The following is a 16,243-nucleotide window of genomic DNA, read 5'->3' on the forward strand; positions in this document are numbered from 1 at the left end:
ACCCAACTAAGATTCTCCCCCTGGGAAGCCTTCCTTTGCCATCCCTGGCTCTGCTGCTCCCCAACCTCCCTGCCCCCAAGGGCTCTGCCTTTCTGGGCCTCCTTCCCTCAGGGGAGCCCCTACTCCCTGTCCCTACTGCCCAGCTGTTTGGGTTCTGCCCTGGCCTCCTGACTGACCCCCAACACTGGTCCATCTGATGGTGCCTCCTCCCCCACCGAAGCCCTCCATGGCTCCCTCAGTTCAAAGCACAAATTCTGGCTTCTGAGAAGCGGATTTGCAGTCTGGCCAGGCCCACTCTCTCCTGTTCCTTCTTCAGTGGCATCATGCGCCTCCTGCTGACCCTGCCAAGTCTTGCTTTCTGCTTTTGCCTTTGGAGATGACTCCACCTCCCACCCCCACCTTCTGGGAAGCCTTCCTTGATTCTTTTGGGCAGTTAACCCACTAGTCCGCAGGCTCAGCCCCCAGCCCCACCCCGTTGTCTGTCTCCACTACACTGGGGACTCCTCAGAGCCTGGCGCAGGGCAGAGCGCCCCGAAGGGCTTCAGGAAGTGTGGGCTGAATGAACACCAATCAGATCCTGGATCGTCCTGAAGCCCTGGGCCCCCACCTTCCTCCACGTCTCTCAGGGGAGACACAAGCTAAATCACCCAGGTGGAAAATCATGCCCCCCACCCAATACCTCCCCACTCTCACCATCTCCAGAGCTGCCCTTTCGAAAATTGGCACGCCATAAGGGTCCGTGTGTCAGCCTGACATCTGAAGTCCTTTGCGACTTGTCCCCCCATCCAATTCCCCCCAACCTCCAACCTTTTGTTCACATTGAACCAGTGTGTGCCCTTTCCCTCCCATGCTGCCCCCCAACCTGGGCAGTCTCTTTGGCATCCCTGCTGGCCTGCTGGGCCCCCTACCCCTGATTCCCTTAGACTGTGGGAGGTTCCCACAGGCAAGGACAGTCTGCTCCCCTTCTCACTGATTTTCAGGACAAGGAGCTGGGGACTCTTAGCTGCTTGCAGTCCCCTCCAGGCGTGTTGTACCCTTGTCTGTGACTGTGTAAATACATTTTATTTTCCATCTTTCCCGCCTGGGCGACATGTGGAGTGTGAACAGGCAGTGTGCAAAATGGTGGTGGGCAGTGTGGGGGGCACATGGGAGAGCCCCTCGGATGCCCACCCTGGTCCCCAGGCTTTGTTAACACTGAGGAGTGGGCGACCGGAAAGGGGTAACTGAGCATGGATCCCCACCCCAGGAAGTGCCAGGGAGATTGCTTTTGACGCTGCTCCAGGCTCCAGGAGCACCTGACAGGGTCAGGCCCGAGGGTCACAAGGCCCTGGGGGCAAGGGGCTGGGGGCATTGTTGGCCTTTGGCACCGTTCTCAGCTCTGACTCTGCAGAGACCACGGGACCACCGTGAGCAGCCAAGGGGAGGTAACCCCACTGGGAAGGCTCCTCCCCTGGGGCCTGGCCTTGGCCAGAGGATGGGGCTGAGGACACAGGGAAGGAAGGGATGCGGAGGCTGGGGACCCCTTGGAGAGCAGGCTAGCTTGGGTGGGGGAGCCCCTCCATCATTGGCCAAGACAAGGTGATGGGAGTGTCTCAAAAGGAAGATGTGGGGCGCTGGGGAGAGGGGGTCTCTTCACTTCCTTGCAGCTGCTCTGGCCCCCAGGAAGCAGGGGCAGACACTGCCCGGGCCTGGGCTGGTTCCCGCTGTCCACTCACACCCCAGGTGGCCCTGCATACAGTAGGGGGGACTTTGGTTTCTGCTGCAGGGGCCATGATGCCTGCACCAGGCAGGAAAGCCCAGCCTGGCCATCTGTGCCCAGCCGCCAACGGTCCCCAGGGGCATCATGGGGCGGTAGCTTCCGGCCCAGAGCTGCCCCTTCTTCCTTAGGCCTCCTTTAGCTCCTGGGCCCTTCCCAGCAAGGCACCCTTGTCCCAGAAGGGGGACTGCTGGGAGGAGGGAGCTTCCTGCTCATCCAGTCCTGGGACCTCTGGGTCATCCCCTGCCCTGGCTGTTAAGAGGGGCAGACCCTCCAGGGAACCGGGCCCGGAGGGATACAGACCAAGATGGATAAACACTGCTGGGGAGAGTGGGCCTGCCGGGGGACCCTGAGGATCCTCAGACCGCAGCGCTGCCCGACCCTCTGCGCCCCGCCGCTGTGGGCCTGGCCCTCCGGTGGGCGGGGCCGCGGAGCGCGTGGAGTTTATCAGGTGCGGCCACCTGCGGAGGAGCGGGCGCTGGCCCCCTGGCTCCGGCACGCAGGGCACGGCCTCAGTTGTCCAGGCCCTGGCTGTAGGGCGCGGCCAGCTCGTCGGCGTCGCTGTCTGAGCTGCCCTCGCTGTCCTTGGCCGGCCGCTCCAGACGGCGGAAGAAGCGCGCGTCGCGCGGGGACAGCGGGTAGAGCGCGTCCTGCAGCGCCGCGCCCACGCCCACGCCGAGCAGCTCCTCGTCGGACGACGGCAGCGAGTCCTCATCCAGGTGCCGCGCCAGGCCCAGCCCGTCGAAGGCCAGCGGGTCCTCGAAGGGCGGCGGGCCCTTCAGCAGCCGCACCTGGGGCGGGGAACCGGCGCGCTGAAGGCGGGCACGGCCGCCCCCGCGGACGGAACCGGGCCACCGGGCCGCTCCTCCCGCCCCCACTACCCCCGCCCCCGCTCTCCCCGGCGCCGCCGCCCGCGCCTCACCCGCGGGGGACACGCAGGGCTTCCGCCCCTCCCGCGCCAGCCTGCGCTCACCTCGGCCTTCAGCTCCTCGATCTGGTCCTTGAGCTCGCGGATGTACTGCGACGAGTCCGAGTGGTTCAGCTGGCCCTGGATGCGGCCCTCCTCCCTCTGCGGGGCGGGCCAGGTCACGGGGGCTCAGGGCAGGGCCCGCCCCCGCCCCGGCCCCCGCCCCGGCCCCCGCCGCTCACCTGGATCTCCAGCTCGGCGATGCGCTGCCGCATCTCGGCCACCGCCGCCATGCTGTCCGCCTCCCGTAGGCGCACGGCCATCACCTCCTCCTTGCTCTGGGGGCAGAGGGGGCGAGGGCGGGTCAGGGGGCGCGGCGCGGCGGGGGCCGGGTGGGGAGGGCGGGCGGGGGCGCACCTTGCACTCGGCCTCGGCCTGCTTGCGGCGGCTCTCGCTGAGCTGCGTCTGCAGCCCCTTGTTCTGCGCCGCCAGGTACTGCAGCTTCTCCTGCAGCGCCGCGCGCTCCGCCTCCACGCGGTTCAGCAGGTTGCGGTGGATGTGATCCTGGGGGCGGCGGCGGGGGTCACGGCCTGGCCGCGGCGCGGCCCCGGCACCGACCCCTCTCCCCCCCCCTCCCCCCGGCGCGGGCGCTCGGGCCCACCTGCGTCTCGAGTTCCACCACGCGCTGCCGCAGCTCGCGCCCCTCGGCCAGAGCCTGGGCCTCGCGCAGGCGCACGCTCATCAGCTCGTCCTGCAGCTCGCCCAGCACCAGCTTCCGCGGGGACTCCTTCCAGCGGCCGCCGCGGGACAGGTGGGCCTGGGGGGAGAGGTGCGCGGTCCGTCTCCGGCCCCGAGGGTCGCACGGGCCACTTGGCGTGCGCGTCGGGCTAGGGCCCTCACCTGCCAGGTGTCCGAGAGCTCCTGCAGCTGCAGCTGCAGCTCCCGCGCCGAGGCCACGGCCTCGCCCTCCCGCACCTTGAGCGCCTTCAGCTCCTCCTGCAGCCGCGCCACGTTGTTCTCGTCGGGCAGCGAGTTGTTCCTCTGCCGGGCGGAAGGCGGTCAGAGCCCAGGGGAGCTGCGCGGCCAGGCGGCCCTGACCGCGGGACCAAGCCCCCTCCGCCACGTCTCCTCTGAGCTCCACCTCCGCCAGCCCCGCGGGGACAGGGTGCGCCCCGGAGCCCAGGATACACCGGACGGGCGGCCCAGGCCTATGCGGAGCAGACCCCACCCAAGTGGCCCCGGGGATAGATCCTCAGAAATTCTGCCTGCAAACGGGGTGTCAAGAACAGCACCTGCTCTCACAGGACTGTCTCAGGGTGACCCCCTAACGCCAGCGTTCTCCACACATGTTACTGCTAATAACACCAGGCAGGCTGGGCAAGGGCAGGGGCCTCCCCACCTGGGAATCTGAGATCCGCCCCCTGGGGCCCATGATCACACTTGGGTCCTGCCTCAGCACCAGCTGAGAAGACTACGGGTTGCAGCAACCTGTCCCTGCTCCTTGCCCCTACCCCCCTCCCCCAGACCAGGCTAGGCAGCCCCTTTCCCTGGAATGGGCTGAGGGCCAGTATAGGCCCGGGCCCAGCATTCCAAGGGCTCAGTGATGAGGGACTTGTGCTCCAGCCTCTTGGATCAAAATTTGGCTTGCTGCTGGAGGTCCTCACTGACCCTTGTTTGAGCCTGGGAGTTGGGGGTGGTGGTGGTGGTGGTGGCAGGATCTCCTGGTGCACATTTCCCTTTGATGTGGAAGGAGGTGGGAGGAAAGCCCAGCTCTGGGCCGGCTGATGGGGACTGAGAAGCCCATGGATGGGGCAGTCACCCCACCTGGCAGGGCACCCCACATAGTGCAGGCTTGAGGGAGGTGAGGCATGGCTCCTGCCTTGTGTGAGTGGGTCCTGCTGCCCTCTGCTGGCCGGGGCACCTCTCTTCCGGTGGCTTTGTGCGAGCTGAGTCAATATGGAGTGAGGGTGACAACAGTTGAGGAGGGCCCAGGAGGTTTGCGGCCCCCCTTCAGGGTAGCAGGTGGGAGAGGGTGGTCCCAGGGCACCCCCTGGGTGATATCTCCATGGGGGTGGGGAAGGGGAGAGCAACGCTGATGGGCCTTGGCCTTCCCTCCCACCTCCATCCTGGAGCCCGGGGAGGGAGACACACATGGGTGGGACTGTCTGCCCAGAAGCCCATGAAAGCCACCACACTGCTGGCCCTGTGCCTAGGGCACAAGGGCAGATGTGCCCCTTCAAGAGTCATTCTGCTTTGTGTGTGCCCTGACACGTGTGTATACCTCCGGGGCTCAGGAGGGTCTGTGGTGAGGGGCCCAACTTCCCGTAGGCCCAGAACCTTGGGTGGTGACCATGGGGAAGGAAGCGGGGCACCAATGTGTCAGGGAGGTTCCCTAGGTTCTTGGGGGACCCGCAGGGCAGGGGGGGTCTGACGTGCCCTGCGGGTCTGCCTGGTCACCCCTTCTTGACTAGGGCCTGGTCATGTACCTCCCAAAGTGCACCCAGTATCTCCACTTCCCCTTCTCCACCGTTCCCCGAATGCCTGCCCCCTTGCCCACCCAGTCGCACCTTCTCCATGTCTAGAACCTTGTCCTGCATCTCCCGCAGAGCCCCCAGCGTCTCGGTCTCCCGTAGCCTCGACTGCTCCAGCTCAGTCTCCAGGTGGGCCACGAAGTCCTCGGTGAGGCGCGGGTTGTCCTGGGGGCGGGCAGAGGGCTGTGTCGGGCCCCAGGCGGCAGCTGGAGGGTATGCAGCCTTCCTGCCAACCGGCTGTGGGCCCAGGCCTCGGCCCCCCCTCCTCAAAGCCCCCGGGCTGGCAGAGGGGCTCAGGCTGCCGGTAGAGGCAGGGTGGGGGGTGAGGAGAAACCCTGGATCCCCTTCCTGTGCCTTCTGACCTCGTGGGGAGAGAGCTGAGCCCCATCGTGGGGGTTCTGATGCTCTGTGCCTAGGGATGTCGCCATCCTGGCTTAGCCTCTTTCCTGGGAAAGCCACAAGGGGACCTTCTGAAGGGGTCCTTCCATGGCCTCAGGCTGCCCCCCCGAGGGATGCCGGGGCAGGTTCCCAGGATTGGGCCCCCTTCCTGCTGTGTGGTCAGCGCCTAACCACACGGTGGGGGTGGGAGCAGGGTGGGGCTCAGGGCTATGGTGCTCCTGCCCCTCTTTCCCCACCTCCCTCCTCTCATTACACCCCCATTTCAAAACAGCTCGACAGTGAAGACCTGGCTGGTAGGTGAGGGATGCCCCTAAAGGCGGAGCTCAGGGGTGCCAGGGGAATGTCTCCCTGGCCTCAAAGGGGGCATCGTGCCAAGGTTGGGATGAGCCCAGCCTTGGTTTCCCCATTGGCCACGCTGCCACTGGCAGGTCATCAAATAAGAAGGTGGCTTGGGTACAGCTGAAGGAAAATCCCAAAAGCCACGTGCTGGAGAACTGGACTCTTCACAGTGCTCTGGCCTGTGAGGGCCCTCCCACCATGATTCCGAGTTCCTGACTCCACAGCACAACTTGGGCCGCCCCCTCACCCCCACTCTGCCAGCTCAGAGCTGTGGGCACAGACCAGACCCTCTTATGGGGGCAAAGTGCTGGGCTCTGGAGCAGGGAACCCCCTCCTCTGTCTCGTGCTAGCTCCCACCCTGCATGGCTGGCCCCTGGGGAAGCCTGACAGCCCTTCCGACCTTGGGGACACACCAGGGCTCCCCTAAGGAGTCACAGCCACATCAGCTGAGGGAGGGGGCCCTGCAGGTAGAGCCTGGGTCCCAGGGGCCCTTGTGCTGATGCTGTCTCGTTCTCAGTGTGGCTGGTCAGACACCTCACTGGCTGGGGGGGGAATGGAGACCCCAGGATTCCCCAACCTGGGGGCAGGGCTGGGGGAGAATCTGCACTCCCTCTGGGTTTCTCCTCCCCTACCCCGCAGCCCCCCCCCCAGGATGTACGGGGGCAGATCCAGAAGGGGGGAGCCATGGTGTGGCGCGCAGCCCTGCCCACCTGGCCTGGTACCTGCTGCTCCTGAAGCTGCCGGATGGTGGTCTGGGCCTTCTGCAGGTCCTCGGCCGCTGAGCTGCACTGCTGCCGCACGACGGCCAGCTCCCGCTTGATGACGTAGTTCTCCTCGGCCTCCTGCGCCCGTGTCACCTGCCCCTGAGCACAGTGAGGACGGGAGGCCGTGACCCTCTGCTCACACTCCAGGCCCTGCCTCGGGCCCACTGCAGGGGGAGGCCCCTAGAGGGCGGCCATGGGGTGGGAGAGGGGCAAGGCCTCCCGCACTCAGAGCCTGGGATGGGGTGCCCCACCGGGTCTGGGCCTGTGGGTGGGGCAGGCAGGAACAGGACACGGGGAGGAGCCTGAAGGCACAGACCCACCCCAGGCCCAGGCTTTGTGGGGCTTAAATGGAGAACGGGGGCCCCAAGGTGGGGCCGAGGCCAGCTCCTTCCCCTGCCGGCTCCTGGCTCTCAGCCTCTGTCCCAGGTGAGGAGAACCCATCCTTATTCGGGACTGAGGCACAGCAGCTGCGGGGCTCCACTGGCGAGGGTGGGGGTCTGGAGGCAGCGGAGGCCCCGGGGACTCAGGACCGGCCCTCCGGGCAGGGTTGGCAGGTGGAGTACAGCTCTTCTGGAACCTTCTCCAGTCCTGAATCCTGGGGCCTCCATCTACCCAGGGCTAAGACCCCTCCCCCCCGCCTCATTCCCTCAACCCACCCAATTCGGGTCCCCCCATTCCAGGCTCGGAGCCACCAGGTGGCAGGCAGAAGCTTCCAGATAAAGCCATTCGAGATGAGGCAGCAGCAGAAGCAGGTGAGGGAAGATGGCAGGCTTTGCAGGTAGGAGCGGAGAGGAGCGTGAGGGGCCAGAAGGGGTGGTGCGTGTGTGTGTGTGTGGGGGGGTGGTGGGGTAGGGAGGCTCAGCGCAGTGCACACACCAGGGCCTGTGGCTGATACAGCCTCAGGATCCCCACCTGTGTCCCCTGGAGGGAGGAAGCCTTCTGTCCACGTGCATGTACAGACATTCACAGACTCACACTTACCCCACACACCATGCTTTCACACACACACCCCTCTTCCCCCCCCTAGGGGAGCCTCTGTCTCCCCTGAGAAGCGGTCCCCAGCCACCCCCATGCATGGTGCCAGGCCTGCCCCCTTCTGCCCCCCGGGTTGGCAGCGGCCAAGGAAGAGGCGGTTCCTGGCTGTCGTGTGCAGGGACCAGGACGGACATGGGAGAGGGGCATGAAAAGCTACAGTACCTGGATTAACCTATCAGCCAGAGCAGCGCTCTCCTACCCGGCGGAGGGGGTTCCGAGCGACAGGGGGAGGAGGCAGAGCGGAAGGCGCAGGGACAGGAGAGGGGGAGAGACAGACAAGAACCACTTGTCACTAACGCAGTGGACTATCTCTAGAAGCAGGGGAGAGAGGAGTGAGACCAGAGAACCAAAGAACCAGCAGGAGAGGACCCGGAGGAAGAGCAAAGCCAAGGCTAGCTCCGTCCTGGAGAGGGATCTGTGTGTGGGTGGGCAGGTGGGGGTGCCCACAGCTGCCCCCTCCAGGGCCCGGCAAACTCCGCGCGGGAGGAGGCGCATCCCCGGAGGCTGAGGGATGGGGCGGCAGCGGCGGGCCACGGGGAAGTGTTTTAACTTGGAGTCGGAGTAAGAATCGAGGCTTTGGCGCCAGGGCAGTACCCGCCGGTGGATGACTACTCCCTGTGGGCAGCGGGGGCCAAGTGAGAGTTGGAGAGGGGCCCCCTCCCCGCCTTTACTCCCATCTTTAAAAACAGGTTGGGGGCCAGGGTCAAGGTTTTGGCACCCCACCACGGCGCCGGTGGTAAGGCCGCCCCTCCTCTACTCTACGTCCTTTCTTTCGAGGGTGAGGCCTCCAAATTACAGGGTTGGGAGCCTGTGGCCTAATTCAGGGCACCTCAGTCAAAGCAGCAGTCTGCCTCCTTCTCCCCACGCAGGCAGCCCAGGAGGGACCCGTGTTTGCAGTTAACTGGGTTATAATTTCACACCCAATCCCAGGCAAAGCTGCCCTGTGCCCCCTGGTTCTATGGCAGCCCAAATCTCAGTGGGGCTTGTGGGGGGGGCCCATGGGATGTGCACCATGCTCCTCGGGGCCGCTGGTTCAAGGTGGGGCCCAGGCCCGGGCAGGGGGCTGCCTGGCCGTCTGGCTGCTGGGTCCTGCTTGGGGCCTGGAGGAGTTGGAGCCCCAGGCTGGTGGCCACGCTCCTCACCTTCTCCAGGGTCTCGATCCGTTGTTTCAGGAGCCGGTTCTCCGTCCGAAGCCTCTATGTGGGGAAAGGGGGGAAGTGTGTCAGAACCCCACTCCCACTCCCATACCTGAAGAGCCAGGCTGCCTCCAGGCAAGATAGAGCCATCATCAGATGCTCTGGGTCAGTGATCCCAGGAAACAGGGCCAATTCCCATATAGCATGGCCCATTAGATTTTTTTTTTTTTTTAAACAAACCTTGGTTCATAAAGTGATTGCTTTCATGGGTATGCACTGTGTATCAGGGGTCAGTAGTCAGCACCCTCGCCTTCCTGGGGAGTCTCCTGGGGAGACGTGTGGTACCTCCCACAAGGGCAGGCCTTCCTCTGCGCCTCTCCGTTCCCTCCCCTCACTGCTTCACTTCCAGCACCAGAATGAACTGTTCTCAGAGTTAGGGTCCAGGGGAGGGGGTCTTGCGGAACACACAGCCCTCCTTCAGCTGGACGGCTATGTTTCTGTGACCCACCAAAAGTCAGCTGTACTCAGAACCCCGGGTGGGGTTCTGGAAGCAGCTTGCTTTGCTTTTCACCTTCTCCCCTACACTGATGGATTTGGTTTTAAGCAAAGTGAGGTTTATATACGCCTTGCATCATGTACGCTTTAAGGAGCAGCTACAGATAGTTGGATCCTAAGTGTGTGCTGAATGAACACCAACCAGATCGGCATCTTCCTGAAGCCCAGAGACCCCACATTCATCCATTATTAATGAGGGCCCTGCCTCCCTGTGGATCACAAAGAACATTTTCTGGTTTTTCTCCGGGAAGAAGAAGGTGATGGAAACACCCAGAACACTCCTGGGAAGCATCTGCAGTCAGAGAAAATCACATACATGATTGATAGTCATTCAGTGATGTCATGCATAGGGAAACTGAATCAGAGGGGGGCATTGTCTTGTCTGAGCCCCCCAGCTTGCCTGGATTAGAGCTGTTTCAGGCACAAGTCTCTGCCCCACATCTGGAATGTGGAGTCCAGATCCTCACCCCTGACCCTTGGATCGCTCTGCCCCATCTCTGGCCTCGGCCCACCACTGCATAACCGCAGAGATCCTTGAGGAGTTTGATGTGCCCAAGCAACAACTCTCCTCTCTCCTGCTTACTCCAAAGGGAAGACGAGACAAGGAGTGAGCAAGAACTCCGGGGTCTAGGTATACATCAGGCTTTTTTTTTTTTTTTTTTGTTTTTTTTTTTTTTTTTTTTTTTATTTGAGAGAGAGAGTGAGAGAGAGAGAGAGCACAAGAGGGGGGAGTGGGAGAGGGAGAAGCAGACTCCCTGCCGAGCAGGGAGCCCGATGCGGGACTCGATCCTGGGACTCCAGGATCATGACCTGAGCCGAAGGCAGTCGCTTAACCAACTGAGCCACCCAGGCGCCCTTTTTCTTGTATTTTTGATGCTTTGACATCCAGCTACCTAGCCAGTCTTGGAGAGGCTGCCCTGCCCAGGACTAGCTAATTCCTAGAGACAGCAAACCACCTGCAGGCTAGTGCGCCTTTCAGATGCAAACCAGCCAACCCAGAGCCCACACCCACCCACCTTGCCTGTCTCACTCACACACCAAGCCCAATGTTCTCCCTGCCCTAAATTGCCCCAGGACAACGAGGGACCCCACTGTAGCCCGCAGCTTCCTGAAATTATTCAAAGGAACCAACCCTCAACTCCAACTTGACTACCCTGCCTTGCCCGTTCCTTCCTGTGGAGACCACAGTAAAGGCGCTGGCCCATGCTTTGCCCCTCTCGCCCTCTGCCTCCGGTGCTTCCCCATGTGGCCAAGCATGGTGGGGCGTGCCCCCTCCTTTCCGGACCTGTGAGTAATAAACCCTTCTTTTTTTTTTTTCTTTTTTTTTTTTTAAAGATTTGATTTTATTTATTTATTCATGAGAGACAGAGAGAGAGAGAGGCAGAGGGAGAAGCAGGCTCCCCGCTGAGCAGGGAGCCCGATGCGGGACTCGATCCCAGGACCCTGGGATCATGACCTGAGCCGAAGGCAGACGTTTAACCATCTGAGCCACCCAGGCGCCCTAAACCCTTCTTTCAAAGGCAGTCTGTGTGTTGTCTCCGTGTCTGTCACCGTACCACACCTGATTAAAGCGAATTCCAGGTACGTTTTGAAACAGGCTAAAAGGGAAAGAGCAAAGGGCAGGGCCATGGGTGAAGGCGTCTGCCTGGATCCTTTAAGGCCTATGGGCTCTCAGGCTCCTCTGAGGGGAAGTTTCCAGGGGGGCCGTGTAGTCTCAGTGTCTGCTGTGTCCCTACCTGCTGCTGGGCCCTCATGGTCACCAATGGGGGCAGGCCCATGACTGCATGAGCAAGACAGGTACCCACGTTTGGACTGGTGCATCAGTCAAGTTACCATTCCTGAGAAAGGGGGACGCTTGCAAACTCAGGACACAAAACTACTTCTGGAAAACCTACAAACAGGGTCAGGACGCTGATGTCCTCTTTCCCTTTCAGGTATCGGTGGCAGGTTACCTGGATTCTAATCTAGATTTTGCCTCTGCCTTTCTAAAGGAGGTGGAGATGTTGATAGTGGTGATGGTAGTAAAAATAAAAATTAATAAATTATAATATTTGGACAGCAGAGCAAATGTTATCCACATTTTGCAGAAGGGGATACTGAAGCTCAAAGAGGTGAATCTTCCTGGGTCACGTGGCTGGTCCCTGGTAGAGCTGGGATTTGAACCCTGGTCTGTGGGGCTCTGTCCCTGAAGAGGACAAAGCCAGGGGTATGTGTTTGTGTCTGTCCCTCTCGCTGGATTGGGGCGTGGGGGCTCAGTCTCTGCTGTGACTCTGGCACCCAGTAGGTGCTCAATACATGCTTATTGCGTGAATAACTAAAATCACGCGTGGAAGGATGAAAGCAGAAAGAAGGAGAGGGAGGAGAGTCTGGGACTCTGTCCGACATGCCTGGCTCCTGCCTGGCCCTGACCTCAGGGTTGTACCCACTGAGGCAGCCTTCCTGCTACTCCTCTAGCCCTGATGTTCCTTTAGTCCATCAGGCCTGCTGCTGCGCGGCCTTTTGCACGGGCTCCGTGGGCCTGGAGCAATCTTCCCCGGGTCAGCTCCACCTCTCTCCTGCACGTTTTTATCCAGAATACTTTCTGGAGTCCATACTCTGTATCTATGGGTTCCCCAACCATCTCCCCACTATAACTGGGGGGTCCCATGAGGGCAGGGACCTATCCACCTTATTTGCCACTCCAGCACTGGGACGGGTCTCCAGCCCTGGGGTAGGCCCTTGCTCACACGCCGGCCTGCTGGTGAACGAAGGGGCAGGTGGGTGGAGGGACGACGCCTCCAATTCTGAGGACAGGCTGGTACGTGGCTTGGGCCAGGCTGCATTCCCAAGGGCATCCTGTCCCTGTCCCCCACACCTCCCTGGGGACTCACTTTGATCTCAATCTGCTCCTCCATCTCCTTGCTCTTCATGGCTGCATACTCCTTCTCCAGCCTACAGAGGGGAAAGCCGATGTGGTCGCCGTCCCACTCTAGGGGACCCCTTTCTGCCAGCACCCCGGCCGCCTGGTACTGACCTCTTCATCTTCTTGGGGTTGTACTTGACCTGGTAAGCCTTGAGGATCAGCTTGTCCGGGCAGCTGTCAAACTGGTGGGGGATCACCCTCTGGAAGTACTGTGGGGGGCACAGGCCGTCCCTGACACACAGGCCCTGACTCGGGGGGCCGCCAGAGCCCTGCTGTACCCCGCTTCCCTGCAGGAGGAGCTGGTCTGCCAGGGGCGTCACCATGTCCCAGCTCAGGGCCCAGCCTGCCATGGGCGCTCTGTCAGTGCGTGTGGAGCGAGTAAGTGCGAGAAGCGGGGCTGGGAGTGCGTGGGGGGGGAGCAGCACCTGCAGCCAGGACTGCCGTCTGCAGGGGAAAAGCAGGGCTTCGGCAGCTCCCGCGGGCAGAGGCCGGGTGGTGGTGGGATCTGAGCGCAGGGACTTTTGCAGAGGAGGGGGGAGGCGTGTCACTGCCCTAGGGCAGTGAGAGGCTCAAGAGTGTGAGGAGTCAGGGCAGTGGGAGCAGCCTGGAGGGAAGACCCCTTGCTGGGCAGCCTGCACGCCTGTGGCCCCAGGAGCCCCGGCAAAGGGTTAAGCACCGGCCCCAACGGAGGACACAGCTTGCGGCGGTTCGGGGCCAGGCTGGCTCTCGCTCCTCAGCCCAGCTGGCCCCCTCTGGCAGCGGCACACAATGGATGCCCGTGTTCATGGACACAGCCGTGGCCTTTGTGCATTCTTCCCCGAAGCACCAGCTGGAAGATGCTGGCAGGGGGAGGGGCCTGCATGACGCGGACGTGGCGGGAAAGCCGGCTGGCCTCCTCTGCAGCTGCCCCAGCCCCCTCACTCCCGCCCGTGCCCTCGCCTGGCCCAGCTGCCGGGGCCCAAACCACAGCCAAGGCCTGGTGGTTCGGCTGCTATCACTATTTGCCCCATTAGACTGGAGGACCCAGAGCTGGGAGCAGGAGAGGGGGGGGTGACACCTCCTAGGGCTTGGCCTAAGCCTAGGCCTTCCACCATTTCCCCCCCCGACCCCCAAGTAGCCAGGCTGCTCCTCAGAGCCTGCCTTGTCCTCCAGGAAGGCCTCAGGGAAGCATGGGAAAGGAGCAGGATGCTCAGGAGCACCTTCTGCCCTTGCAGCCAGGCCCTTCCCCATCTCTCAGGAGGACTTCACCTGCCTGGGCTGGGGGGGGGGGCGGCTGGTGTAAGGGAATCCCACCCACCCCGGCCTCCTGGCCCACCTGGGACATCCCCTCCATGTCCAGCTGCATCAGCTCTGTCTGGTTCACCTGCAGCAGGGCGAGGCCCACCCGGAACACAATCTCCAGGCCCTGCAAAGGGGATGATGGCAGTGAGTCTCCGATCCTGCTCTCCCGGGGCGGGGGGGAGGGGGCTGTCTGACACCCCCCATCCCTCCAAGCCCTGGCCCTTCCTTAGCCTGGGCCTGACTGGGATTTGTTTCCCATGTCAGGTATCTGGGAGACAAAGGGGTGTTTGGGGTCCTCACCTCGTACATGAAGATGTCGAAGACACGGGTGGCAACAGGTAGCGGGAAAGTGGTCAGGAAGAGCGTGAGAAACCAGGACGAGGCGTACATGGACGTGTGGAAGCTCTGGGAGCGGAAGTGGGTGTTCAGATCCGGGAGCTGCTCCTGGAGTGAGGGGGTGGGAGGAGGAGGCCAGGCACCATGAAGAGGCTGCTGGGCACAAGTGCGGGGCCTCGGTACCCCGGCTTCCAGGGAGACTTCCTGGCCCGCCCTGGGCAGCCTGTGGCTCCCTTCCTCTGTGCGCCCTCGGCACTGTGTCTGGGTGAGGCTGAAGCACCCGAGAGTTCTGAGTGGCACGAGGTGGGGACATAGGCAGGGGTGGCAGGAGTAGCGGCAGCTGGGGGGGCTGGGTATACTGGCAGGCACTGGCCCAACGCTTATGGGGTCCTCACCACTGCCTCAAGGGGGAGCTTCCAGGGCTCGGGGTGGTGGGGGGGAGGATGGTTATGTGGTTATGTAACTCCCCAAGTTCACCCAGAGAGCGAGCGGGGGGGGTGGGGTAGTGGGGCCCACTGCAGCCCCCCCCATATTTTGTGGCCTGCCAGTTGCTGTGTCCACCCACAGCGCCCCCCCCCCCCCCCATCATGCTTGGCTCCCAGCAGTTCTCAGAGGATGCCTGCCTGTCTGATGGGCCTGAGCTTCTGATTGCTGAAAAGGGACAGAAATTGGGGAAACTGGGGCTGGAAAAGGTGTCAGGAGCCCCTGGATGTCCTTCACCAAGAGAGAGTGGACTCTGGGGCTGTCTCCCCACCTGCCCTGGGGCTTCGTCCCACAGCCAGGAGTTCTCTGGTCCTGTCCCCCTACTCTGCTGTGGATGGCCTTGCCTACCCGGCCTGGGGCAGGTGGCTTCTTCTCTGTGGCCTGGGCCACTTGCTTGTCAACACTACCACGTCCCCTCAAGCGACAGTACCTCCCTGCCCGCTGCTACGTCGAGCTACACAGCCCCACCTGCGACAGCTTCTGAAGCAGGCCCTGTGTGCACGCGCAGGCACGCGCACACGTGTGTGTGTGTACATGCACGCACGCACGCACGCACGCCCAGTCTCCGTCTGGCAGCCAGGGGCAGGCCGTGTAGGGGCTGCTATTTATAAACAGAGTCGGCTGCTCTCCGGTCTCGGCAAACGCAGGCAGACAACACTTTCCCTCCTTCTGCCACTGGGGAGCAGACAGGGAGGGGGCCGGTGGCGTATCTGAGAAGAGCCAGCCTGACCACTCTTGTCCTAGCAGCTCTGGGAGCCCCATGCTCTCAGGAGCCCCCACCATCAATGGCTGGTCCTCGCCCTGTCCCTGGAGGCACCCTCGGGACAGTACCCCACAGCCTCGCCAGCACAGGACCCCTTTCTTAGCCGGAACGTGCAGGCGAGTTCTCGGCCCCGGGATTCTCAGAGACAGAAATGGGGATGCCCTAGGTTAGCGCGCACGGGTGCAGGCTGACAGGAGTGGGCGGGCGCAGACCAGCCCCGGCCGCCGCTCACCTGCAGCATGTACTCGAACTGGTAGATGCAGAGCCCCAGCTCCGCCATGCTGGGCTTGAAGAGCTCCCTCAGGCGGTACTCCTGCATTAGCCGCACGAACACACAGAAGGCTTCCTCCTCGGGCATCTGCGGGGGGGGGCGGGGTGGGAGGGGGCGCTCGCTGCTCTTCTGATGGCCCTGGTGCGCAGGGCTTCGCCTGCTTCTGTTCCGTTTAGATGTACGGGACATGGGCTGTGCGGGCGGCCTGGACCCTCACAACAAGCCGCTGGCCAGTATCGTCACCTGGGTTTTACTGATGGGAAACCTCCTGAGGCTGAGGTCACCTGCCACAGGCCGCCCAGTAGAAAACAGTGGCGCTGGGACTTGCCACCCAGGTCTGCCCACCTCCAGAGCTCAAGGTGAGACACCCTCTGGTCCCCCCGCCCCCAGCTGTCTCCATTCTCGCCTCCTGAGTCTGCTGGGTTCTCTGGAAGAAATCCTCAACGCAACTAATACTGGCTGACCTAAGGCCCCTGCCTGAGTTCTGGCCCCTGGATAGTGCCGGTGGCCAGCCCCCCTGCGCCCACCCACTGGGGGCTTGGTCTGGAGACTGGCAGAAGTCGTAGGCGGATGGAGAGAGAAGCTCCGGCCCTAGGAGGACCGTGGATGGAGGGAACACTGCTTTTGCCCACCTCCTGGGGGCAGAGCCCAAGGCTGGCTGGCCCCAGCCACCTACCTGCATGAGGAGCAGGCCCACGATGAAGGCGCTCCCCTGGCAGTAGCCCACCTCCCTGTCCACCAGGGAGTAAGCCTGCAAGGGAACACACGTGCGTCACAGCAGCGGC

The 16,243-nt window shown here is 62.8% G+C and overlaps 1 protein-coding gene across 4 annotated transcripts in view; it reads right to left on the bottom strand.

Moving 5' to 3' along the window:
* Nucleotides 1-871: 871 nt before the first annotated feature.
* Nucleotides 872-16,243, bottom strand: part of EVI5L (ecotropic viral integration site 5 like) — a 29,463-nt gene continuing 14,091 nt past the window's right edge. The window contains exons 5-20 of one of the 4 annotated variants that reach the window (XM_032394666.1): nt 16,135-16,209; nt 15,420-15,545; nt 13,906-14,049; nt 13,640-13,729; nt 12,436-12,533; nt 12,293-12,353; nt 8,874-8,927; nt 7,894-7,926; nt 6,643-6,795; nt 5,231-5,359; nt 3,564-3,704; nt 3,325-3,480; nt 3,081-3,227; nt 2,906-3,001; nt 2,730-2,825; nt 874-2,547 (exon numbers count right to left, since the gene is read on the bottom strand). In XM_032394666.1, the coding sequence (XP_032250557.1) occupies nt 2,269-2,547; nt 2,730-2,825; nt 2,906-3,001; nt 3,081-3,227; nt 3,325-3,480; nt 3,564-3,704; nt 5,231-5,359; nt 6,643-6,795; nt 7,894-7,926; nt 8,874-8,927; nt 12,293-12,353; nt 12,436-12,533; nt 13,640-13,729; nt 13,906-14,049; nt 15,420-15,545; nt 16,135-16,209 (1,878 nt within the window). In that variant the 3' untranslated portion in view covers nt 874-2,268. Of the gene's footprint in view, nt 2,548-2,729; nt 2,826-2,905; nt 3,002-3,080; nt 3,228-3,324; nt 3,481-3,563; nt 3,705-5,230; nt 5,360-6,642; nt 6,796-7,893; nt 7,927-8,873; nt 8,928-12,292; nt 12,354-12,435; nt 12,534-13,639; nt 13,730-13,905; nt 14,050-15,419; nt 15,546-16,134; nt 16,210-16,243 lie in introns of all 4 variants that reach the window. The other 3 variants (XM_032394667.1, XM_032394668.1, XM_032394669.1) reach the window with 3 other exon arrangements.

Source organism: Phoca vitulina, unplaced genomic scaffold (genome assembly GCF_004348235.1).
Source record: "Phoca vitulina isolate PV1807 unplaced genomic scaffold, GSC_HSeal_1.0 scaffold81, whole genome shotgun sequence".
In the NCBI taxonomy this organism is placed as follows: domain Eukaryota; kingdom Metazoa; phylum Chordata; class Mammalia; order Carnivora; family Phocidae; genus Phoca; species Phoca vitulina.